The sequence below is a fragment of the Lepidochelys olivacea genome (genome assembly GCF_965140295.1).
Source record: "Lepidochelys olivacea isolate rLepOli2 genome assembly, chromosome: 1".
Classification (NCBI taxonomy): domain Eukaryota; kingdom Metazoa; phylum Chordata; order Testudines; family Cheloniidae; genus Lepidochelys; species Lepidochelys olivacea.
The window spans coordinates 40,989,316-41,014,967 of NC_140411.1; the positions used below are offsets into that span (position 1 = coordinate 40,989,316).

The 25,652-nt window shown below is 45.6% G+C and overlaps 1 protein-coding gene across 1 annotated transcript in view; it reads left to right on the top strand.

The window, feature by feature from the left end:
• Positions 1–390: 390 nt before the first annotated feature.
• Positions 391–25,652, top strand: part of MPHOSPH8 (M-phase phosphoprotein 8) — a 48,637-nt gene continuing 23,375 nt past the window's right edge. Inside the window, exons 1-4 of the mRNA XM_084620880.1 lie at positions 391–636; positions 6,292–6,447; positions 9,546–10,397; positions 24,530–24,635. Of these exons, the coding sequence (XP_084477006.1) occupies positions 460–636; positions 6,292–6,447; positions 9,546–10,397; positions 24,530–24,635 (1,291 nt within the window). The 5' untranslated portion in view covers positions 391–459. The remainder of the gene's footprint in view (positions 637–6,291; positions 6,448–9,545; positions 10,398–24,529; positions 24,636–25,652) is intronic.

Consider the following 25,652-nt stretch of genomic DNA (forward strand, 5'->3'; position numbering starts at 1 on the left):
CCCGGGGCTGCGGGCCGCGGCGCTGTGCCCTGGGCGCACGGCTCGGCCCGGCAAGCGGCGGGCACCGAAGGGCAGGGAGGGGCCCGCTGGAGGAGGGAAAAGAGTCGCCACAGCAGCCCCGCCCTTTGCCGGGGGCAGGTCTGCGGCTGCCCGCGGCCCCCGCCACCAGGCCCCCGCCGGGATCAGACCAGCGCCCCCCGAGCGCCGCCCTGCCCACCCGCTGCGGGAACTTCTCCCCGCCCCGCCCCTTCGCTCCTCTTCTTCTGCTTGGCGCTTCCCTGCGGCGCCACCGATTGGCTAGTTGGACCTGTCACTCTAAACGCCGAGCGGCGCCTGGGATTGACTCTACGTTGCGCTTCGGCCCGCTGATTGGCCGCAGAGGCTGCGTCACGGCGCTGCCCGCCTGGCCGTGGCTGTCGCAGCGCTTTTCGCTTGTAGTCGCTTGAAATTCCCCCCAACATGGCGGCGGCCGGGAGCGGGGAGGAGGCGGCGGCGGCCGAAGCCGAGGCGGAGAAGGAGAAGGAGAAGGAAGCGGGGGCGGCGTCTGGCCAGGCCGGGGGCGATGCGGGCGCCGAGAGCGAGGAGGAGGAGGACGTGTTCGAAGTGGAGAAGATCCTGGATGTGAAAACGGAGGGGGTGGGTGAATGAGGGGAGCCCCGGCCCGGCGGGGACCGGGGGGGGGGTTGAATGAGGGGAGCCCCGGCCCGGCGGGGACCGGGGGGGGGGTTGAATGAGGGGAGCCCCGGCCCGGCGGGGACCGGGGGGGGGGGTTGAATGAGGGGAGCCCCGGCCCGGCGGGGACCGGGGGGGGGGTTGAATGAGGGGAGCCCCGGCCCGGCGGGGACCGGGGGGGGGGGGGTTGAATGAGGGGAGCCCCGGCCCGGCGGGGACCGGGGGGGGGGGTTGAATGAGGGGAGCCCCGGCCCGGCGGGGACCGGGGGGGGGGGCGTTGAATGAGGGGAGCCCCGGCCCGGCGGGGACCGGGGGGGGGGGTTGAATGAGGGGAGCCCCGGCCCGGCGGGGACCGGGGGGGGGGGTTGAATGAGGGGAGCCCCGGCCCGGCGGGGACCGGGGGGGGGGGTTGAATGAGGGGAGCCCCGGCCCGGCGGGGACCGGGGGGGGGGGTTGAATGAGGGGAGCCCCGGCCCGGCGGGATAATGGTGCCCAAGACTCCTCAGCTTTCCAACTAGCAGGAGCTAGCTGCTGTTGTGGAGCTTGCCCTGCCTCTTACCTCTTTCATTCATTCCCTTCTCTTTTCCTTTCCCCCAGAAGCTCCCTGACTTCCTCCCTTCTCTCACAGTGCCTGCCTCCTGTGTCACTCTTGTCTCACGCTCTCTGTCCCGTGGCCACATATTCCTCGCATTCCTGTGTTCTGCACCTGAGTTCTAGACCCGTGGCTAGACTAAGGGTGAGGGGCTGTGAGGGGAGCAGCCAAACAGCTGATGCCTTCAGATGGGCTGACTCCCCATCACAACACAAATGCCTTTGTTTTCTAATGGTATAACCAAAGGTAGCAGGGCAGCATCTTGCATAGGCTTGAATTTGGGTTTCTGTTCTTTTTGTTTCCATCTTCATGGGCCACTTATAACTCAAACTGCCTGAAGCTAATTTAAAATACTTTGCTTTAAGTACTTCATTTAGCATAACTGACTCTACCCAGTGGATCAGTTAGTCTGGGATCTCAAGCTGGGAGTGTCAAATCCTTTCTTTATGGCTACATGAAGTGGTGAAACTCTTCTGTGTAACATGGAATAAAGGCACAAAGGAGAATCATTTTTAAAGTGACACCGACAGAAAATTGTTCCTAAAATACCTTCATTTTTGAGTCCCAATCATAAAACCAACAAAGACACACAGGTGCCAATATTTGAGGTTATATGGATTCTTGTGGGTCAGGTTTGTCTGGGGTGATTTTTTTTGTTTTTGTTTTACTTGGGCTATAAGCCCATGAAAACAGTGCTGTATCTTAATGCTTTTATTATATAACCCCAAATATAAAATATGCTTTTTGTAGCTTTGCATGAAAGAATTATTAGGAAAAAAATAATTTTGACATTTTTCCTGGTAGTTGCAGTGGTAAAATACATTGTGAAAACAGCCATTTTCTGGGTCAGTGGCTCACTGGTATAAGATTCTGACAAATGTGGTCAGTTAGTAAATGTATTGTCTCAGTGAACACATTGTTTAATCCATCTTGAACTTCCAGTTGTTTCTGAATATAACTTAAATCATCAAAAGTATTCTAAGTTCCCACTGCTGTTCTATAAAGTTACTTTCCCTGTAGTGGTTTCTAGGTAGTTTTCATGGATCCATTTGGGGCACAGAATCTCTCAGGTTAGGAATACAATTTTAGAGACAGCAGGAATGTCTTTCATAACTTAAGTTAGCTTTTCTTTGAAATGTTGAGCTACTCTTAGGGCTTATCTACACTGCACCTGCGCCGCTGTTGTGCTTCAGTGCTTTCTCCTGTCAACCTAGTTCTGTTTACACGGGTGGTTAGGTCAGCTTATTTGCTTCATTCAGGGAGGTGAATTTTTTATGGAGAAACACAGTTATACTGACCTAATTTTCTAGTGTAGACCAAGCATTAGGGTTTGAACTTTGAAGTTTGTTGAGTATTATTCTGTGTGTTTTTATATAGGTTGAATTCTGCATCACTTATACAATTTTTATAGGCATGTTGATTGTGGAGAAATAGCCAAAATATACAGGGAAAACTAAATAATCCTTCAGATTAAACCTGAAGTGCAGAAGCTTCAAGATTTATTACATTTATGTGCAGCTTGTTGATGCTCACTATCTGGCAGATCTGTAACACCTCATCTTAGAACTCTTCTGTGTTGGCTTATGGAGTTAGCAAAATTCAAGAAATTAAGGCTACTTAAGACATCTAACTTTTTACTAACATACATCTTACACTGGGGTATATCTCCTTCTGAAGTCCATGTTCACTTGCACCAAAACAAAAGGGTGAATTATTTTGGCTCCCAGTTTCTGTGTAGACAAACCTTAAGGGTGCTCAGTAAATGAAGGCAGGGATGCAACATTTTAGAAATAACTTTAGAAGTGAAAACTGCACAGTAAAATTGCTATGGCATGCAAAAATAAAGTCTCTAGGCAGACTAAATAAATCTTTAAATGTGTTAAACATCAATTTGGCTATATTCATGAATTATTTTAATCTTTGTTAATTGCTTCATTCACTACATGCCGTTCATCGCCAAATTATGTTCAGATACTCTAGTGTAATAAATGTAAGCCCACTGACTACATTCAATAGATTGACGTATGCTCCAAAACCCTCAAGCTTGGTCAGCACTAAGAATTCATATTGGTATTGCTGCATCCCTTGGGGGGCGGGGGTGTGTGTGTGTGTGTGAAAAATTCATACCCCTGAGAGATGTCGCTATACTGACTGTGGCCCTCGGGCCAAAAAGTTTGCCGACCCCCAGTGTAGGTTGTGTCTCCACTGTAGTGCTACAATGATGCAGCTGCGCTGCTGCAGCATTTTAAATGCAGATACACCCTCAGCGTGCAGCACCAGTAGCTGCATGGCAGGCTAGAGTGCTGTAGATTTGTACCCCAGCGTGTTGTGCCCTAAGACTTCATGTAGACACACCCTATTTTTGTAATTTCAAAAAGAAGCTAGAATTAAAGCGCCTTTAGTTCTCTGAGACTTTCTGGTATGTATTGCTTAGTGCATTAATAACCTTAAAAAGGAGGGGAAAGCAGACAGGTGAACATTTTGGAAATTTGTTTAAAGAAATGTGACCCCCGCTCCCTCCCACAACAAATTTGATTTTCAAAATATCCTTGACAAAGTTCATCACAAGAATCTGTAAGGAAGTTAAGTATTAAATAAAGTACTGTCTTGAATTAGGCTATGTCTGTATCACATCATTTATCGTGGCACATCATATATATGCTGCCATAATGCTTCCGGTGAAGAGACACTGCCATCGGCTTAATAACTCCTGCCTCCAGGAGACGCAGTAGCTACGTCAGTGTGAGACACTCTCCTGCCAACATAGCGCCTTCTACACTGGCGCTTAGATCAGTATAATTTACATTGCTTATAGGGTGTGGATTATTCACACCCCTGAGTGATGTAATTTGTAGTGTGGACATAACCTTAGACACTGACCTGTATAGAAAACAAATGGGAATAAATGGTCAGTGTTCAACAGTGTAAAAGATTAAGTGGGATGTAGCAAGGTTGTGTACTAGTGTTTAATATATTAAGGATCCACAAAAGGGGATGAACAGTGAGATACAGAGCTTGCAGATGACAAATTTATTTAGGATAAATAAGAGTAGCAAAATTTCTTTTGAAACTTCTCTTTCCAAAATTGTTGGAAAACAATGTAATTTTTGAAAACCACTGTTCTCTTTTGAGGGAAAGTAACAAAATCCTCTTGCATCTAAAGTGCTTTAATCCAGAGCCAGTAGTGAAATTGTCTCATGTCATGGATATTCTGACATGGAGTGTATTTAATAAAGAATTAAAATACGGTAGCATAATTAATACCAATCAGCATGGTTTTATGGAAAATGGTCTTGTCAGACAAACTTTATACTGTTTTTTGGTGAGATTGGTTGATAATGGTAACCACGTTAACAGAATTATATATTCTGTTAATCATATATATAATTAAAATCATATATATTCTGTTAATCTGTGTTATGTATAAAATTCTGTTAATCAGCCACCATTCCAGAGGACGTGCTTCCATGCTGATGATGGGTTCTGCTCGAGAACTATCCAAAGCAGGGCAGACTGAGGCATGTTCATCTTCATCATCTGAGTCAGATGCCACCAGTAGAAGGTTGATTTTCTTTTTTGGTGGTTTGGGTTCTATAGTTTCTGCATCAGAGTGTTGCTCTTTTAAGACTTCTAAATGCATGCTCCAGACCTTGTCCCTCTCAGATTTTAGATGGCACTTCAGATTCTTAAACCTTGGGTCGAGTGCTGTAGCTATTTTTAGAAATCTCACATCGGTACCTTCTTTGCGATTTGTCAGTTCTGCTGTGGAAGTGTTCTTAAAACGAAACGTGCTGGGTCATCATCCGAGACTGCTATAACATGAAATATATGCAGAATGCGGGTAAAACAGAGCAGGAGACATACAATTCTCCCCCCCAAGTAGTACAGTCACAAATTTAATTGACACATTATTTTTTTAACGAGCATCATCGGCATGGAAGCATGTCCTCTGGAATGGTGGCTGAAGCATGAAGGGACATATGAATCTTTAGCGCGTCTGGCATATAAATATCTTGCAATACCATGCAAACACGTGTTCTCACTTTCAGGTGACATTGTAAATAAGAAACAAGGAGCAGTATCTCCTGTAAATGTAAACAAACTTAGCGATTTGGCAGAATAAGAAGTAGGTCTGAGTGAACTTGTAGGCTCTTAAGTTTTACACTGTTTCGTTTTTGAGTGGTGTTCTGTAAGAAAAAAAAACCCTGCATTTGTAAGTAATACTTTCACAATAAAGAGATTGCGCTTCAGTACTTAGTATTTTTCAATTCACCTCATACGTCTTTTATCATTTTTACAGTGCATATATATGTAATAAAAATAATATAAAGTGAGCATTGTGCACTTTGTGTTCTGTGTTGTAACTGGAATCAATATTGAAAATGTAGAAAAACATTCAAAAACATTTCATAAATTTCAGTTGGTATTCTATTAAGTGCAATGAATTGTGTTTAATTTTTTTTAGTTAATCATGTGAGTTAACTGCGATTAATTGACAGCCCTAATTTATTTTTATTTTTTTTGCTCCACCCTGCACTTCAATTCAAGTGCTTCTAGGCACGTGTCCTGCAGTGTGAAGCCAGGAAAGGAAAAAACTGAATTCTTGTAGCAGACTTCGTTCTTGTGAAGTTGAGTAGTTGATATGTGTCCCCCATCAAGGTGTATCCTGATCTAGAAAAGTGATTTGTTCATCAATGTAATATGAAATTGCTAAATTTGTTTGGAGAAGCAGCAAAGAACTTTGGGCAAAACCAAATGGTTAACAGACCTTTAGTGAACTACTGTAAGAAATAAATCTTATATTCACTGTACTTAAAACCTCTTTTGTGTAATACTTCAAACTATGAGAACATGTTTGCGTGAATGATTATAGCAAAACATGGCTCATCTCCCTTTTTAGAATTAACATTTTCATCCTATAAAATATTAGACTAAACCGTTATACATTAAGATTCACAAGAGCAAGTCGATACTGTAGAAACCCCCCCTATAAACTCTTGTTTTATAAGTACTTTTTGCTCTCTCAGGGTAAAATTCTGTACAAAGTGCGGTGGAAGGGATATACCTCGGACGATGATACCTGGGAACCAGAGGTTCATCTGGAAGACTGTAAAGAAGTGCTGCTTGAATTCCGAAAAAAAATAGTGGATAGTAAGCCTAAGCCTGTTAAGAAGGACATACAGGTATGTCTGCTTTTCCCCCACCTTCCTTTAAAGACGTCTTTCCCTTTTTAGGCCTCATTTTCTGGTATTAAATGTTCTATGGAGTTGTGTTCAGACTCTAAAATATAATCAAAATTTCTTTTTAGTAGAGGCCTTTATTATTGGAATGACCATTGCTTGCTCGCTTGGGAGTTGCTATTAATTAAAGTTTGGGTAAGATTACAAAAATCTCTTATTAGGAAAAAATGCCATAAGTGCCCTTTTTGGCCAAGCTTGTGAGGTCCTCACATTTAATTTGATGGCATTTCTCTTTATGTAACATGATAACTTGTGAACTCAGCATACGATCAATTCCAAAGTTATTGGGAATGTTCAAGGCATCAGTGGCCAGAACCTTACTGATTTTGGGGGGAAATTGGAAAACCAAAAGGCGAGAAATGGAAACCCTACCATCAGATTAATACAATCACTGTTTCAGGCACCTCTGCAATTGTATATAGTTCAAGCAGCTAGTTGATGACATCAGTTAATGCCTTGTGGCATAGAAATACTCCTGCTTGGCTTCTTGTTACAGTTTAACATGTAACAAGATGCCTTGACTGACTTATCACCCAGATAGACTGGGAGTGTCTGGCGTAGGGGAAAGGGACTGGTGGTGAATCATAGAATATCAGGGGTGGAAGGGACCTCAGGAGGTCATCTAGTCCAACCCCCTGATCAAAGCAGGACCAATCCCCAATTTTTGCCCCGGATCCCTAAATGGCCTCCTCAAGGATTGAACTCACAACCCTGGATTTAGCAGGCTAATGCTCAAACCACCTAGCTATCCCTCCCCCCTCATTTGGGGAGAAGGAGGTGAATTAAGGGTGCACACAGAGCTCCTATCATAGGTTGTAGAGAATGGGGGACCCGGGAAGTGAGGGCCATGCAGCCCTTGCCATGGCAGGGGGAGAGAAGCTGGGCCTGGGGCATGCAAAACCCATGGTAGCAGGGAGATTGTGAGGAATTGCAATGAATCCCTGAAAAAGAAGGGGAATGTGCGAGTGCAACACAGAGACCTTGTAGGGGAAGATGGAAGGAACCTCTGGTTTGTGCAATAAACTCAGCCTATACAAGAAATAAAGTATGTGACCTGCTAGTATAGTTCTTTTCTCCTAGAATAGTCATAAACAGTCACATTTTTCTACATTTCTATATAAAATTGGCTCTCCTATTAGAGTAGTTTGAAAACATTCCTTAACACTTAAGTTTTGATGGGTATATGGGAACATATAATCTTCTTTTAAAGCCTACTGTAGGTTTTCATGCTTTCCTGCTGGTTTTGATATCCTTATAGTGTAAGACGAGAGATTCATTTTGTATATTGGAATGCTTACTTTTCAGTCCATATTGTGAAACAAGATTAACTAGATTTCTGAATATTTACACAGCAGTTATCTTCTGAAAGCTAGAATTACAGCTAGGAACTGTTTTTTCTCATTAATAGTAACAGTTATGTGTCTATACCAGTGAAATAATTGTAGGCACAGAATGCAGAATCTGATAGCAGTCTTACCACCATTTTCTTCTCTCTTGTAGACTAAGCTTTTGCAGAGAGGGCAGCAGGAACGGAGACCATTTTGGATAGTCTTTTTAGTTTAAAGCACTGCTCTGTTTTGCTCTACTTTTTTTTTTTTTTTTTTAAAGCCTCAGCCTTGCTATTATTGTTTGTTTTAGACAGTTTTCTGCATCAGCCAGGGAATGAATTTACCTCACCCAGATTCATCTCAAAGTTTAATTAAGCCCAAAGTTAAATGGTAAGGGGCCAGTCTAATCAACACTCAGCAGGCAGTTAAATGCAAATCTTTCTACCATCGCCACACCCAAACCCTATCCTCTTCCAGTGAGAACTCTTTGCTCACTCATTCTTTGAAGCAGTACTTTCCCTCCCTTCCTTGTTTGGATATTCTTTGCCCACTAATCCCTGGGAATTTTTCTTTGTTCCTGTTTAGTTTATAGTAAATGTAATGGATGATGGGCACATGGGTTTTTAAGAACCTCTTAAAAACCCATGTCTGCATTGCAATAACACGCTGCAGTTGGCCCATTTCGGCTGACTTGGACTCATGGGGCTCAGGTGGCAAGGCTATAAAATTGCAATGTAGATGCTCAGGCTGGAGCCTCAGCTCTGGGACCCTCTCCCCCTTGCTGGGCTCCAGCCGAAGCCCAGATGTCTACGCTGCAGTTTTATAGCCTAGGGGCCTGAGCCCCACAAGCCAGAGTCGGCTGACTCAGGCCAGCCTTGGCTGGTTTATTGCAGCATGGACATACCCATGTGCTTTAAAATAACCTACAACAGGTTTCTTTGGAATCTTGTGCCATACTTCTGAAGAATCAGTAGATCACCTTTGCAATATCAAGTTAATTAGACCATGTCTACAGTATGGGTGCTACAGCGGCACAGCTGCAGCTATGCCACTGTAGCACTGTAATGTAGACACTTTCTACATTGACAGGGTGTTTACTGCAGGGGAGGATATCCACCTCCCCAAGAAGCGGTAGCTAAACTGATGGAAGAATTCTTCTGTCAACCTAGTTGTCTATACGCTGGGGGTTATGTCAGACTACACTTTAAGCGTAGACCAGGACTGACTCTTGCAGCAAGGAAGAGTCCAGAATCAAGTTTGTGCTCTATTTTGCTGCTCAACATAGCTACCCAGGTACATCCTGCCTGTTTTTTTCCCTCCATGTGCCTGTTAATGCCACTTCCAGAGGTAGTAACTTGAGTAAGGGCTTGTCGACACAAATAATTCGTTCACAGTAAGCAGGGGTGTGACTTTCCCCTGCACTATTCTGCTGTGGACTATCTGTCCACGTGGACCCTGCTGACATGCATTAAGTTTGTTAATGCACTTTGATCTAGTCCTGTTTCAGAGAGGACTTAGTAATGATGAGCTAGAATGGGAATAACCACTGCAAGCTACAGTTGTGTTTAAAAATTTGAAATCTTGCACTACCCTGGGTTTGGGCTCTATGGATTTAAGCATGTATAACACTGTTGTGCACTGAAGTACATAAATAATAAAGTTTAATTGGGAAAGGAGGAAAGAAATGTTTTTCTGTTTTTCTTCATTTTATAGAAGCTGTCTTTAAATGATGAATTATTTGAGGCAGAATCTGACAGTGACTTGCAAAGTGAAGCAAAAGAAGACACGTCACCAAAGAAGAAGAAAAAAAAATCAAAAGATGGTGAGGATAGAAGCCCAGATGATTTGAAAAAGAAAAAATCAAAGTCTGCAAAATTCAAAGAGAAACCCAGGCTGGAACGTGAAAACTCCTCAGATAGTTTGACTTTAGATTCAAAACCAAAAAAAAGAACTTCAGAAACCAAGGAAGATTCAAAGGATCCTAAGAAGCAGAAGAAAGAAGATTCTAAAGAAATCAAGAAAAAGAAGGGAGAAATTAAAGATTTAAAGACAAAATGTAAAGAGGATTCTAAAGAAAGTAAAAAATTGCGAAAGGAAAAACATAGTGACCTTCAGTTTGACTCTGAGTCAAGCACCCTAGATGATTCGTTTTCTCAAGTAGCTGACAATGAAAATTCAGACTTGTGTTCTGAGGGTAGAGAGGAGAAACACAAGATAAAAAGTGGAAAAGAGAAATCTGAACAGGAAATGGTTATGAAGGATTCCATTGCTGACAGGCAGCCAGATGGGTCAGCAAGTACTGAAGAGGACAGCATTGAGCTGAAGGTTAAAAGGAAAAAGAAGAAACTTAAAAAGGCTGAAGATTACAAAGAGGAAAGTAAAAAAGTGGAAACAAAGGACAACTATTTGGAGAAGAAAAATATGCACAAAAAACAAAAAGCTCAAGAAAAGGCAAAATCTTCTGCAGAGTTAGACAAAATTTTGCCTACACCTGCTCCAGTGCAAAAAAGTTTGAAATTGTGCACTGATGAAAAAGGGCGCAAGTCGACTGATTCAGTTGGGGAGGTAAGCAGTGTTTTGAAATTTGAAAAACAAAGTTTAAATCAGACAAATATTATGCCAGGGACATACCTCAGACACCTCAAAAGCCTACTATTTCTGATCGCAAAGACAAAAATATAATTGGGAGAGTTAATGAGGATAAAATGAAAGAAGCCCACTGCACACTATAGGGGAGACTCTGTTTGAAAAATTTTCTCTGTATACTGAACATAATAAAGAAGGGAGCATGTTAGGAGAGAAGCCTGTCTCTAAATGTTATCTGAATGTGGCGAACATGTCAAAGGAAAGAGGCACTTTATCAAAGGTAATCCTAAAACTGTTCAGAAAGTAAGTATTTACATTAAGTTAGCTTGTCTTCAGTTTAGTGTTCAGTAGAGTTTAAATCTCTCCATAGGTACTGACTTAATGAGTTGCCAGGGCATGCTCAACCCTCCCCCCACTCTGCCCCAGGCCCCGCTCTCACTCTGCCCCTTCCTACAAGCTCCCACCCTGCATCTTCCTGCCCCTGTCCTGCCCACACTCCACCCCTTCCCCTGCCTCTTCCCGCCCCCTCACCCACCTCTTCCTGCCTCCGCAGCTGATCTGCGGTGGGAGGGAGTGCGAGGAGCTGATTGGCGGAGCTGCAGGTGAGTAGGAAGTGCTGGGGGGAGGAGGTGCAACCTGTAGGGCTGCCACTGTTTATTTTCCATGGGTGTTCCAGCCCCAGAGCATCCATGGAATCACGCCTGTGACTCTCTACAGCTTCCTGTTTTCAGTTGCTTGAGAACTGGTTAGGTTTCATTCTAAACAACCTTTGTACTATCTGTTTTAGCCACTTGTCTGTTACCTTGCACCTCTGACCACCTTCGGTTTGGCATTCTTCCCCTTATTTTATAGTAAGGCATTCAGCCGTCTAGTGAGTATCCAGTTATTATCATGCTATGAATTGTTCTTATGTGGCATGGCTAACATGCCATCTCTGTGTTTTTAAGTATACCATTACTATAATTTGTGTATTTTGGTATCTAACTAGGAATTGGAATCCTGAAATCACTTATAAACCCGAGTCTCCCAAATAGCTGTGCAGCAGGCTTGTCTCGCTAGAGTTTCTTTTTGTTGTTTTTAGATATAATGTAGACAATACAGAATAAAAACCTGAATTTCAGCATTTAAGACACACACCCTTCAGATTAATCTAAAAACATTTCTGAAGCAGTACGTTTCTTTGCTTTGAAGTACTTTTATGTTCCTCACTGAGCACAAGATTATATTTTAAGGAGGATCTGGGGTAGAAAAGGTAAAAAATAAGTGTACAGTACTGGGAAAACTAAAATGGCCTTCTATGAAAAATGCTATTGAACAATGTAATGTTGTTTAGCTGCCTGAGACCACTGCATCGCTGCTTGCAGTTTGTGCACATAGCAACTGGCGTTCTGATTGTAGCAAAAATTACAGACAAAACTCCTCAAAAGTAACATTCTTTTCAGTGAACAGTGGCAAATATGTCTGTATCATTAGTTCAGCTCCGGTACTCTAATCAAGGTAATTGCATACATTCCCTGAGCACCTTTGAGTGGGCAAATCAGGTTCAAAAACAGAATATAAATATCAAATGTAGATACTGCCGTCAGAGGAAGAAAACAAAAGTGGAACTAGAGAAGCCGAAACCCTGTCCATACTAGAGTTTAATGATTGTGACAGCTATTCTAAACATGGTTAAGCCAAGCAACTTGGATGGGGCATAGCCGTATTTAAAACATTGTGGTGGGTTTTCTTTTAAATAAGCCTTCTGTTCTTCCTAGTCCTGTAGCAGTTGCTTAAACATTGTTAAAGACTGAGATCTTCTTCATGTTAGCTGGCTTAAGTGTTAAATCCTGTGTAAAACTTTTACAGCAAATAGTTCAAATCTAGAAAGTATTCAGCCAAAAATGAGAGAGACAAGGTGAATCAGGTAGTATCTTTTATTGGACCAGCTTCTGTTGGTGAAAGAGAGACGCTTATTCTCATCAACAGAAATTGGTCCTATTAAAGAGATTACCTCACCCATCTTGTGTCTCTAATATCCTGGGACTGACACGGCTATAACCATACTGCATTCAGACAAAAATTACACTGGCTGACAGAAATAAATTTAAGCAAACAAGCTCTGTCTAAACTAGGAATTTGAAAGTTTTTCAGAACAAGTCCTCTCTGAGCAAGCATTGAAAACAAAACTCGTAGACAAGAAGGCATAATTGAGTCTGTCAGGATTTTTGTCTGACCTAAATTAGTACATAAATGTTCTCAGCAGCAGCTCAAGAAGATTTGTCAGCAAAGGGTCAGTTTCTTTTTGTAGTCAGGACTTTATCTACTTTTTTTTTTTTTTTTTTTTTTTAAAAGAGACTTGGTAGAACTAACTGGAAAATGCAAGAGAACTCCCAAATGGAGTTGCTGTCTTATCCAGGTACTTATTTAGGAAATTCAAGTTCTTGGATATTTAACTTGAGATCACTTAGCATAAAGTATAAACATGTACAAACAGTAAGTTTGCAAAGTGTGTTATACTTACTGATCCAAGTAATCTGAAGATGTAGAAGTTCTAGAACAATAACGAGAAATGATCATGTGTTTGAAAAATTATTCAGTTCCTAAAAATCTTTTAAAAGCCACTGCATTTGTATTACTGGAAAACCTTAAATCCCACCATTTGTACCTTCTGCAGACTCTAAAGGCTTGTTTATCACTTACATTAGGGGTGGGGAACCTATGGCACGAATCTGGCCCACCGCTTAATTTCATCCAGCCCCCAGCAAGTCTCCATTCAGTGCTAGTCAGCTCCATGTAGCTCCCAGAAGCGGCTGGCATTTCCTTGCGTCCCCTTGGCGGAGGGGCAATCAGGGAAGTTCCGTGTGCTACCCCCACCCCCAGCAGCGGCTCTGCAGTTCCTTGGCTGGGAACCGTGGCCAATGGGAGCTGTGGGGGTGGCTCCTGCAGACGCGGGCACCACACAGAGCTGCCTGGCCACGCCTCCTTCTAGAGGCCAGACATGCCGGCCGCTTCTGGGAGCAGCACAGAGCCAGGGCAGGCAGGAAGCCTACCTTAGTCATGCTGTGCTGCCAACTGGGAGCCGCCTGCAGTGAGCTCTGCCTGGCCGGAGCCTGCACCCTGAACCACCTGCCCCAAGTCAGAAACGCCTCCCGCACCCTAACTCCCTCCCAGACCCTGCACCCCCAACCCCTTGCCCCTGAGCCAAATTCCTGCACTCCAAACCTGTTGGCCCCAGCCCGGAGCCCTCTTCTGTATTCCAAACCCCTCATCCTGAGCCCCAGTCCAGAGCCAGCACCCCTGGCTGGAGCCCTCCTGCACCCTGAACCCCTCATTTCTGGCCCCACCCTAAGGGAAGCCCAGAGCGTCCATGGCGCGCCCCACCCCCACCCCGGGGCTGTGTGAGGCCCATGACTGATATTTTTTTTTCTTTTCTTTTTCTGTGTGTCGGTGGCCCCTGATAGAAAAAAAAGTTCCCTACTCCTGCATAGTGAATAAGGATTGGCAAGATTTTCATTGTTACATTTCCACTACATGGTTTCCTTGAGGACAGGGTTTGCCACCCCTTAGACGGATCACTGTTCAGTGCACCTTTTCTGGATCTTATGAGTCATGCTACCAGGAATACCTCTGTTGTCCTTCCAGGAAGTCCTCCAGGTTTGAGAACAGTAAAAGAGGATGGGCAATATCCTGCCCCCTCCCACAGGATAGACCATGCCATAATGGATGTGGATTTTTTTTTGGTTTGTTTCTGCCTGCCTCCCCCCCCATCAATGGCAACCTCTGCTGCACGCACCCCAATCTGATTTGAAGCACCATGATTGTAGCTGTGAAACCTACTGGCAAAATGTGTATTCTTCCTCATCTAGAGGCTGATCTGCTTAAAGGAAAACCGCCTACTACTGTTACAAGTTACTTAAATCTGGTGGTAGAGATCTGTGCTGTGGGTCAAGGTCCAAACCTTGCTGATGACCTATCAGATTTGGGGGTAGAAGTGGTCACTGTGGTTTCTCATGATTTAATTTCTATGCTTTTTTTAACAAGCAAACTGAAACTTAAGCTACATTTAAAAACTATGTTAAAAGAATATTAAAGTTGCAAATTTAATTCATCCTGTCGTGTATACATTATGATATAATCTTTAATGGTCACATGCTATGTCTCATAAGACTGTTGTGTCATTCAGTATGTAGTATGAATGGTGCTCAGGGAATGTATCAAAGTTGCGTAATATGGAGGCTATATGACCTTTTCCTTGTTTGTTCTACAATTTGAAAGTTGTAGGGACTAAGGCAAGGGAATGCAGGAAGGAAGGGAGGTCTCTTGGTTGAGGCCACTGAATGCTACCTTGGAGAATTGGATTATATCCCTGCCTCTGCCACAAAGTTCCTATGTGACATTGCATGAGTTACTTAAACCATACTTACTTTTACAGGTTGCTACTAATTAATCCTGGGGGAATTCTGTGCCAAAAAATTAAAAATTCTGCACACAATATTTTAAAATTCTGCATTTTTTATTGTCAAAATAACACAATATAATCACTCCAGTTTCAATTATTTTGGTAATTTATTTCTAAATACTTGTCAACAATACAGACAACAGAAAAAAAAATTCTCCCAGGAGTAGAAAGTTAAAGAAACTCCTATGACAACCAAGTTCCATGTGGGGTGGAGGTGGCTGCATGGGGCCCCCAGAGTCCAGATCTCCGCACCCCCTTTCCCCCCAGAGCCCAGATACCTGCAACCCCCTCCCCTCCAGAGCCCAGCCATGGGGGCCTCCCCCAGAGTCTTTACTCCCTCCAGCTTCTTTACTGTCCCTCTGGGGGATGTGGTGTAGTACAGCCCTGCTCTACCCTTCTTCACCCTTTGACAGAGCTGGCTGTCCGTAGCCCTCTCATGCCCAGGACAATGAGGATTGGGGGTCAAGCCTGGCAGCCAGAGCATGCAGCCTCCATCCCTGCCAGGATGGGTGCTCTGCTCACTGCGAGCTGGCCTCTGCAGAGACCAGTGGCCCCTAGTGGCGGCCAGCAGTGCTGCAACCCCAATTCTGTGGGAGAATTCTGCGCAAATTTTGCATTACACAGTAGTGCAGTATTCCCACAGGAATAACTAATCTTCCTTATTTTCTGCGTGCCCAAGTTACCAAACAGGCACCAGGTTTATCAGAGTTGCTGAGCCTTTGCAACTGGAGATGATCAGTAGGAACTGACAATTTTGGCCTTAATTTCTGACTGTAAAATTGGGGATAATTCCATCTTGCGTCACAGAGGTGTTGTAAAGATAAATATGCATCTGTGTTTTTATGTAATCAAAGAATCTTTGGATTGGATCTTTTGTTAAGCTTTTCTGACTTATTGTAGTGATGATTCCTTAACATGTTAAATAATCCTAATCGCTGTTTCCTCAGTGCCCATAAATGAATTTGTAGTAATTACTTTTGAAGACATTAACACTACATCATGTAGGTGGATTGATTTAAATCACCGGTGGTTCTTCGAGTGCTTGCTCGTATTGATTTCAATTAGGTGTGTGCGTGCCGCAAGCACAATCGTCGTAAGATTTTTACCCCAGCAACACTCAGTGGGTCGGATGAGGTGGCCCCTGGAGTGGCGCCTTCATGGTGCCGGATATATGCTCCAGCTGACCCAGCGCCCCCTCAGTTCCTTCTTACCGCCCGTGACAGTCGTTAGAACTGTGGAGCGCAGCGTAGCTGATCTCCACTCTCCCTAGCTTTCTCTCTTAGTACCTGTTAATAGTTGTAACTAGTTGTTAGTAGTTAGCGTAGATTAGTGTATTTAGTTGGGTGGAGCGGGGTCTTCTCCCCTCTACCCGTCCTGATACAGGGGCCCATGCCTAGGTCTCCGGACTTCAAACCCTGCTTGGCTTGCCTGAAGCAGATGCCAACGGGAGACCCCCCCCCCCCCACGACCCTTCCCTGCGGGAATCCCACCAAGCGGACAAGTACCACAATTGCAAAGCCTTCAAGCCGAGGACTAAAAAGGAGCGGGACTTTAGACTCCTTATGGAGGTGGCACTTAGCCTGGTCCCTTCCTCCACGCCCTGGGACTGGGCATCGTCTTCGGTGCGGAGTGCCACTGCGGCACCGACTGGTCTGGCACCACGTTCGGACTCTGCTAAAGACTCATGGCGTCATGCCCCTCCGGCACCTCCACCACCGCGGTGCCAGTCCCTGTTTCCGGGCCAGAAGAAGAAGCAGCTCAAGCAGGTGCCAACTGCTTCTTCTTTGTCGGTTCAACAGCCACCAACACTTCCCGCACTGCAGCCGGAGCCGCATCCATTGCTGGAGCACACAGGACAAGTAACGGTGTTGGATCATATTAAAGAAGTTCTGTATTAAAATCACAAATGAGTTTGATTCCCCATAGTTTAAATTCCAGGGTATTACTAATTAAGAGGTCTCTTGGTTTTTGGTACTGTTTCTCTCCCTCTGTGTGTGAAACTTGCAAGCTGCTAATTGCGTTAGTACATTCTAAGACAGTCTGTTCTCAAAGCAATTCACAGAGACTCAAAGCAATACTCTAACAGAAACAGCACCCAGAGACTCCCCGCCCTTTTGTTGTATTAACAATTGTGATTAAAATAGAGATAGAGGATGTATGTGGATGGATGCTTGGTGTGGATAATAACTGAATGATCAGGGAGGTGCCAGCCTAAGAATCCAGTGTCCATCGGCTGAAGAAGGCGTCAAGTGGAAATAACCAGAGGACCCCCGGAGGGCAGACTGGAATCCACCCAACAGCCTCAAGAATGGGAGAACCAAAGAACAAGATAACATGTAGCAGCACGGAGCCGTCAGGAATGTGCTATCTGCTGACTAATTCAGCAACAGCATGATGAAGCAATTCCCATAGACTGGCATAGGAAGAAATTCCTATAAAAATGGACGCTAGAAAGTGAACTTTGGGGTCTGATTCTGCATACCAACTTCCAGGAGCATCAGATGAGCATCTGACAAGGCCCTGCTCCCTCCTCATGTCCAGGCCACCTGGCCAATGGCTTGGCATGAGCAAATCTAAGGCTGGTAACTATGATGATAACCTTGCAGAACCTGTGTGTGTGTGTTTGTATGAATGAATGAATGTGTGAATAAATGAGATTGAATGGAATGTTATAGCTATAACTAACTGCTTACTATGATTCTTTCTGTATTCACAATAAATGTGGTATTTTGCCTTTTTCCCTTTAATAAGATCCTGCTGATTTTTAATTTATTGGTATAACAACGGCTCCTACACCTTTGACTCCGGCGCCGTAAGGGCCATCTAGTCCGGTGCTTGTTAACTCCCCAGTGCACACCGCGGTCGAGCTAAGGCTCCCCTCTGTGCCAGAGACCTTCTCTACAGCGCAGGACTTGATCGCGCTCGCAGAGCCGACTCCCTTGCAGCCAGTGGCACCTCTGGTGCGGGCGGTGCCATGGAAGGGAAAACCATACCTGATATAATCACCGTTGCCGAGTGAAGCAGGGCAGCACCAGTCTTGGTCCCAATCTTGGTCCCGGCACCTTTCATGGCGTCGCTCGCAGTCCCAGCACCGATCCCGTTCTCGGCGCCAGTCGTACTCATGACACTGCTCCGGCTCGCAAAGATCAGAATCGCGGTACAGCTGGTACCGATGGGACTCTTGGCACCTCTCCCGGTACTGGTCAGAGCAGCGCTCGACCCAGAGCCAATCCCAGCGCCGGTCTTGTCGAAGGTCGCCGTTGAGATCCAGATCAGGCTCCCGGTATCGATACAACCGCAGGCACCGATCGACATCTCGGTACTGTTCTACATCTCGCCACCAGTTGCTGGCACCATGGCACTGTACAGCACCGGCGGATTCTGCACCAACACTTTCAGCACTGCCTTGGCCAGCTCGCTCCACCTCCACGTTGTCACGCTCACAAGGTGGCTCTCTCACCCATGACTGGGGCGAAGATGGTGCAGGCCAGTGGCTGGACAAAGGCAGGGACTCGGGCCAAGGACCTCCACAGTGGTCTTTTTTGGACCCCCTGGGCATACCATCAGGCCCAAGGGATTCCTTTGGGAGCTTCCTGTTCCGCCCCTTCGGAGCCCCGAGTACCAGAGGTCACTGTGTCTTGCCCCTCCCCCCCAGAGGGTTCTGAGGGGACTGCTCCAGTGTCAACACAGGCCCACGCCCCTAGCGTGGTGGACTTCAGGCAACAAGTTCCTCCAAATGAGGACCCCACGCAGGATCTCTTAGTCCCGGGGGTATCTTCCTCATCCTCGCCTGATGAGGCAGTGGCAGGGACTACGGTTTTGGGCCCTCCTCCTATGGACTTCCACACCAACCAGGAGCTGCTCTGCAGGGTGGCGCACAATATGAACCTCCAGGTAGAGGAGGTGGTGGAGGAAGAGGACCTGGTGGTTGACATTCTGTCCCTGGAGGCACCGTCCAGCGTGGCCCTCCCAGTCATACGGACTATACAGACCAATGCCAAGACAATCTGCCAGCCTCTATTCCACCTACGGCCAAGGGGGTGAAAAGGAAGTACTTTGTCCCCTCAAAGGAGTACGCGTACCTCTACACGCACCCCCAACCGTGTTCCCTTGTCATGGCTTCGGTTAACGAGAAGGAATGGCATGGTTAGCCCAGGTGCCCAAATCAAAGGACGCTAGATGCCTAGACTTGTTTAGGCACAAGGTGTATTCGGCCAGAGGCTTGCAGCTCAGGGGCCATCCAGCAGGCACTCCTGAGCAGATACAATTATAATTCATGGCACTCTATGGAGAAATTCAAAAAAGAGTTAATTCCACAGGAGTCCAGAGAAGAATTTGGGGCCCTAGTGGAGGAGGGCAAGAAGGTGGCCAGAACCTCCCTGCAAGCCTCTCTGCACGCGGCGGCTAGGACCCTAGCCTCGGTCATAGCCATGCGCCACATCTCGTGGCTGCAGGTCTGTGGCTTACCACCAGAGTTGCCGCAGACTCTCCAGGACCTACCCTTTGATGGCCAAGGCCTATTCTCAGACAAAACAGACTCAAGGCTGCAGAGTCTGAAGGACCTGAGAACTATTATGCGCTCTCTGGGAATGCATACCCCAGTAACGCAGAGAAGGCCCTTCAGACTGCAGCCTCAGAGGTCCTACCTTCCCCCTCGGCCAAGACAGGACTTCTTTAGAAGATGCGGCCGAGGTGGTAGAAGACGACAAACTGGTCACCAAGCCAGCCAAGGCCAGGGCCCTCCCAAGCCATTGCCTAGGCCTAAGCAGAACTTTTGAAGGTGCGCCCAAGGACGGAGCACCAGTCTCCATGCAGGATCCTTCCCTGCCTTTCCAAGATCGTCTCTCCCATTTCCTCTGTGTGTGGTCTCACGTAACATTAGACCGTTGGGTCCTTTGCACCGTGGAAAGGGGTTACTCCCTTCAATTTGCTCCCCCCCATCCTCCTACCCCGTCCCTCTTCAGGGACCCTTCTCACGAGCACCTCCTTCTACAGGAGGTCCAATCACTCCTAGCTGTGGGGGCGATAGAGGAGGTTCCAAGAGAGTCAAGGGGCAGGGGTTTTTACTCCCGCTACTTCCTAATCCCCAAGGGCAGGCTTCAGCCTATCCTGGACCTATGCGGACTCAACAAATTCATGGTAAAGTTAAAGTTCCGCATGGTCTCTCTATGTACCATTATTCCTTCGTTAGATCCTGGAGACTGGTACGCCACCCTCGACATGAAGGATGCGTACTGCCACGTTGCGATCTACCCAGTGCACAGATGCTTCCTTCGTTTTGTGGTCAATCAACAGCACTTTCAATTCACCGTCCTTCCTTCTGGCGTATCTACGGCCCCCAGGGTGTTTTACCAAGTGTGTGGCTCTTGTGGCTGCCTCCCTTCGTTGACAACAGATCCAGCTGTTCCCATACCTTGACGACCGGTTTATTCGGGGCCACTCCAGGGATCAGGTGCAGTCTCATGTCCAGCTCACCATAAACATGTTCAATCAAGTGGGCCTCCTGCTCGGTCACAAAATCTACTCTGGTACCAACCCAGAGGATAGAATTCATAGGAGCAGTCTTAGACTCAGACCTAGCCCGGGCACTTCTGCTGGAAGCACGCTTCCAATCCCTGGTGAACATCGTCCACAGCCTGCAAAACTTCCCAACCTCGACCATGAAAACATGCCTGTGCCTCCTGGGACATATGGCCTCTTGCACATATGTGACCATGTGCGCCAGGCTGCGGCTACGTCCACTCCAAGCCTGGCTATCAACAGTATACTGCTCGGGTCAGGACAGCTTGAGCACGGTGGTTACTGTCCCACCAGGGATATTAGCCTCTCTAGACTGATGGCTGGACCCCAAATCAGTGTGCGAAGGGGTGCCATTTCACACCCCGCAGCCCTCCATGTCCCTAGTCACGGATGCATCATCCCTGGGATGGGGAGCCCACCTCGGGGTCCTCCATACACAGGAGCTATGGTTGGCAGGAGAGTTATCCCCGCACATTAACGTACGGGAGCTCAGAGCTGTGCGCCTGGAGTGTTAGGCATTGCAAGAGTGCATTCAGGGCCATTGTGTTGCAGTCCTCACAGACGACCACAACAGCCATGTTTTACATCAACAAACAAGGGGGAGCCCAGTCGTCCCCCCTCTGTCAGGAGGCCACTCATCTGTGGGAATTCTGTATAGCCCACTTGATCCATCTGGTGGTGTCATTTCTCCCAGGAGTCCAGAACACCTTAGCGGACCACCTCAGCAGATCATTTCAGACTCACGAGTGGTCGGTTCTCCCGGACATCATCCACTCTGTCTTCCTGAAGTGTGGCTTTCCCCTGATAGACCTATTCACCTCTCGTGAGAATTGGAAATGCCAAGTGTTCTGCTCTCTACAAGGACGCTCTCCGGGTTTCCTGTCAGACACCTTCCTAATACAGTGGAAGGATCACCTGTGCTACGCCTTCCCTCCATTCCACTAGTCTACAGGGTCCTGCTCAAGCTGTGCAGGAACAGAGCCTGGTTTTGGTTGCCCCGGCGTGGCCTAGGCAGCACTGGTATACCACTCTCCTAGAGCTGTCGATGGACACTCCAATTCCACTCCTGCCGTGGACAGACCTGACCACTCAGGACCATGGACGACTCTGTCATCCCGACCTGCAATCTCCACCTCACAGTGTGGATGCTGCATGGCTAACTCAATCTGAGTTGTGCTGCTTTCGCTTCATATAGCAGGTCCTTTTGGGTAGCAGGAAGCCCTCTACCAGGTCCATGTACTTAGCGAAGTTTTTCCTGCTGGTGCGCTCAGTCATATGGCCCCACTACAGGCATCAGTACCTATCATCTTGGACTACCTCCTGTCCTTAAAACAGCAGGGCTTGGCGATATCATCCATCAGAGTGCACCTGGCAGCTATTTCGGCTTTCCACCTGGGCCAAAACGGTCGTTCGATCTTCTCCAATCCCATTGTCAGCAGATTTCTCAAGGGGTTGGAACGCCTGTTCCCACGAATTCAACAACCGGTCCCTATGTGGGATCTTAACCTGGTTCTCTCCAAACTCATGGCTGCCCCGTTCGAGCTGATGGCCACCTGCTCACTCCTGTACCGTTCCTGGAAGACATCCTTCCTTGTAGCTATCACTTCGGCAAGGTGTGTGTCTAAATTCAGGGCACTCACATCAGAACCACCATATACGGTGTTCCATAAGGACAAGGTACAGCTGCGACCCCACCCGGCCTTCCTCCCTAAGGTGGCGTCTGCCTTCCATCTCAATCAGGACATCTTCACCCCTGTCTTCTACCCGAAGCCGCACGACTCTCGACGGGAACAACAGCTGCACTCCCTGGACATTCGCAGGGCCCTCGCCTTCTACATCGAGTGAATTAAACCTTTCAGGAAAACATTGCAACTGTTTGTTGCTGTGGCAGACCAGATGAAGGGTCTTCCAGTCTCCTCCCAGCGCATCTTGTCCTGGATCACATCATGCATCCATTCATGCTATCACTTGGCTGGTGTCCCAACTATGCACCTTACCACTCACTCCACACGGGCTCAGGCTTCATCATCTGCTTTCCTGGCACACATACCCATACAGGAGATATGTAGGGCAGCTACTTGGTCATCGGTGCATACCTTCGCCGCCCACTAAGCGATAATTCAGCAGTCTGGGGTGATGCTGCATTTGGTTCAGCGGTCCTTTACTCTGCGACATCTCACTCCAACCCCACCGCCTAGGTAAGGCTTGGGAGTCACCTAATTGGAATCGATATGAGCAAGCACTTGAAGAAGAAAGACGGTTACTCACCTTTATAACTGTTGTTCTTCGAGATGTGTTGCTCATATCCATTCCAAACCCGCCCTCCTTCCCCTCTGTTGGAGTAGCCGGCAAGAAGGAACTGAGGGGGTGCTGGGGCATATATCCAGCAACATGAAGGTGCCACTCCAGGGGGCGCCTCAGCCAACCCACCGAGTGTTGCTGGGGTAAAAATCTTCCGACGATCATGCACGTGGCATGCACACACCTAATTGGAATGGATATGAGCAACACATCTTGAAGAACAACAATTACAAAGGTGAGTAACCGTCTTTTTTTAATCCTTATTCAAATCAGCAAGGTGGAAATCTTGATTTAAATGACCTTTTTTTTAAGAATCATTTTTCATTTGTACTTTTGCATTGTATTTCTAAAGAGAGTTTGATTGTCATAGGTTGGTAACTATTAAAACATGTTGATTTGCCACTAAATACAGTCTTTAGACTACATTTGGTTCTTTTTGTTAAAGAGAAAGTTATACTATGTATACTCATTTAAGCAATGATGTAACTTAATATACGTTTAGTCATCTTTCTTAAGATTCTTAGTTTTTTACTTTGTTAGAAAATGGTGGATGATACATTCCTTTACTAGATTATTTTTTACTTGTGATTTATGTCAAGGTCTGTTTGGATGGAAATTCAATTAAAAATGAACAAAGCCAGCGTTATAAATTTTTTTATATAAAAAACCTACCTTTAAATGTGCTGGTTACATAAGAAAAATGGTTTATTAAACAAAGGAAGTATGATCTGTAGTTAGTGAATTGAACTGTTTGTTTCTAGTCACCATGTTCTTCAAGATTTTACAAGTAGTAGGAATCTCATCTCACACCAAGTTTTTTTTTTTTTTTTTAATTCATAGATTGGAAAAGGGAAACAAGCTTTCCATTTTCAACTCACAATTGGTTTCTTAACTTTGAATGAACTGGAAGTCATTGAACTGAACTAGTTGAATAAACTGAAATGAAGAAAATATTCTCTCTCCATCTGCAGAAGAGGGTATTGCTATCAAAGGCTGGTTTAATACTTCAGCAAACTCTGGTTCCAGGGGTTTAGCCAGTGACTTTCACCAGTTCATTATTTTGATTTTCTTTAAAACTTGGCAGAAAAATGTACTGCTTAATATTTTTTGTATTCAATATATTATGATACCCTATGTTTATTTTTTAAAATCTACATTTAATTTTAATTTTTTAAAAATCTGATTTTTAATTTTTTAACTATTCTCCATCTGCACATCAAGATATGGATGTTTTCATTGAGTAATAGCAAGATCTTTTTGTAACTTGTGGCTTCTATCACACTTTCTCCTCCCTATAGTTTGTCCTAATTTTAGACATATTACAAGAAGGGAAACTGTAAGGTCTTTGAAACAGACTGTGTGTATTTTTCATGCTAGAAAAGCACCCAGCATACTTGGGGTATTGAAAGAACAAGAAATGTGGATGCTAATAGTTTCTACTCTCTTCCAATATAAAGTAATTGTAGTATAAATTGCTTAAAGCTTTGATTGAAAAGTGCTAATTTTGGTGGTAATTTTACCATGTGAACATCTGTTCAATAGGAGCTGGACTAAGGGCACTAAACATTTTTAATGTAAGTTTGTGACAGATCAGATTACTTTTATTCACTAGCAACCTTGTCTGGATTTTAAATCAGTAAATCAAATGTGAAAGGCTTTGTATCCCACTATAGGTCACCCATGCTGTTCACTCTCCATTTTATTATCACCCTGTTCCCCACACTAATCTAATGTTAGTGATGGCTCTGGCAGAGAAATGCAGAACTCTGAACTTTGGTTTTTGGCAGTTGAAAACTGATCATTTCACTTTAATATAGCATAGCACTTTAATTTTATCTTTTGCCTTCAGTACCAGGAAAAGGAAGTAAAGAAAAATGAAATAAAAGAAAAACCTCAGAAACGATGTGACTCCGAAAAGGAAGAAAAAGGCAGAAAAGAGCAGAAGGGATTAAAAAGTAAGTTATAATCAAGGGTTTTGCATAGTTAGAGAGAACAAAGAGCTTTTAGACCAGTGGTCCCCAATCAGTTGATCCTGGAGCCTCTGAGTGGCAATCCTGGTCTTAGTCCCCCATCTCATCCTGCCACCCCCTTCAGGATCACAGCCAGCTAGGGGAATACATCCCACCCACCCTACCATGCTCTCAGCCAAAGAGGTGGTTTTTCAACAGTAGACGGTGCTTTAACAAAGTGCACGCTGCAGGGACAGTACAGCCCAAATGCTAGATGCGCCCGCTGAACTCACAGTACAGCTGAAATGCGGCTCTCTGTCTGAACCACAGGCTGCAATGCCAGTCAAAGGAAGCCCCAGTTTGAGAACTGTCCTGATTAAACAAGCAGCCGCAGACAGGTTAATTTACACACATGCAAGGCGCATACCAACCCCATCCCAAACAGATCATCAGCCTTAGCCTATCAGAGACTGCAGGGGGTTAACAACAACAGCCACCTTGGTAATTGCCATGGCATGAAATGAAATACTTCAGTCTCCTGACTGGGGCTTTGAAATACCATTAATGGAACAGAGCCTGTTTCCAGTGCAAAACCTGGTGCTCCCAGCCAGGCAGGGGAACAAAATAGATTGCCTTCTCGCTATGAATTCAAAATGGTTTTTGATGTCCGGTCATTCATTGTTGTAACTGGAATAACAACACAATTCATTTGGCTAATTTGGGATGATGAATGAGCCATTTGGGGTGCCATTAATACTGAATAAGGAGAAGGGACTGGCGGGGAAGAGGCTGCACTAATCTCAGAGAGGGGAGGGACAGTGCTTCTTCCTTCCCGAAGAAAATCCAGTCACTTCCCGGGGTGTTCAGCAAGGCTGTTTTGAAAGCTCAACAGTCATGTTTTACTAAACCAGTAGCAAAAGGGGAGGCTTCTACTGAAGCATCGTTTCGTGTTTGCCATCTGCTGGCAAAACACAAGAAATAGTTTACGGATGGAGAAGTATTTAAAGAGGCAGTGACTGTGGC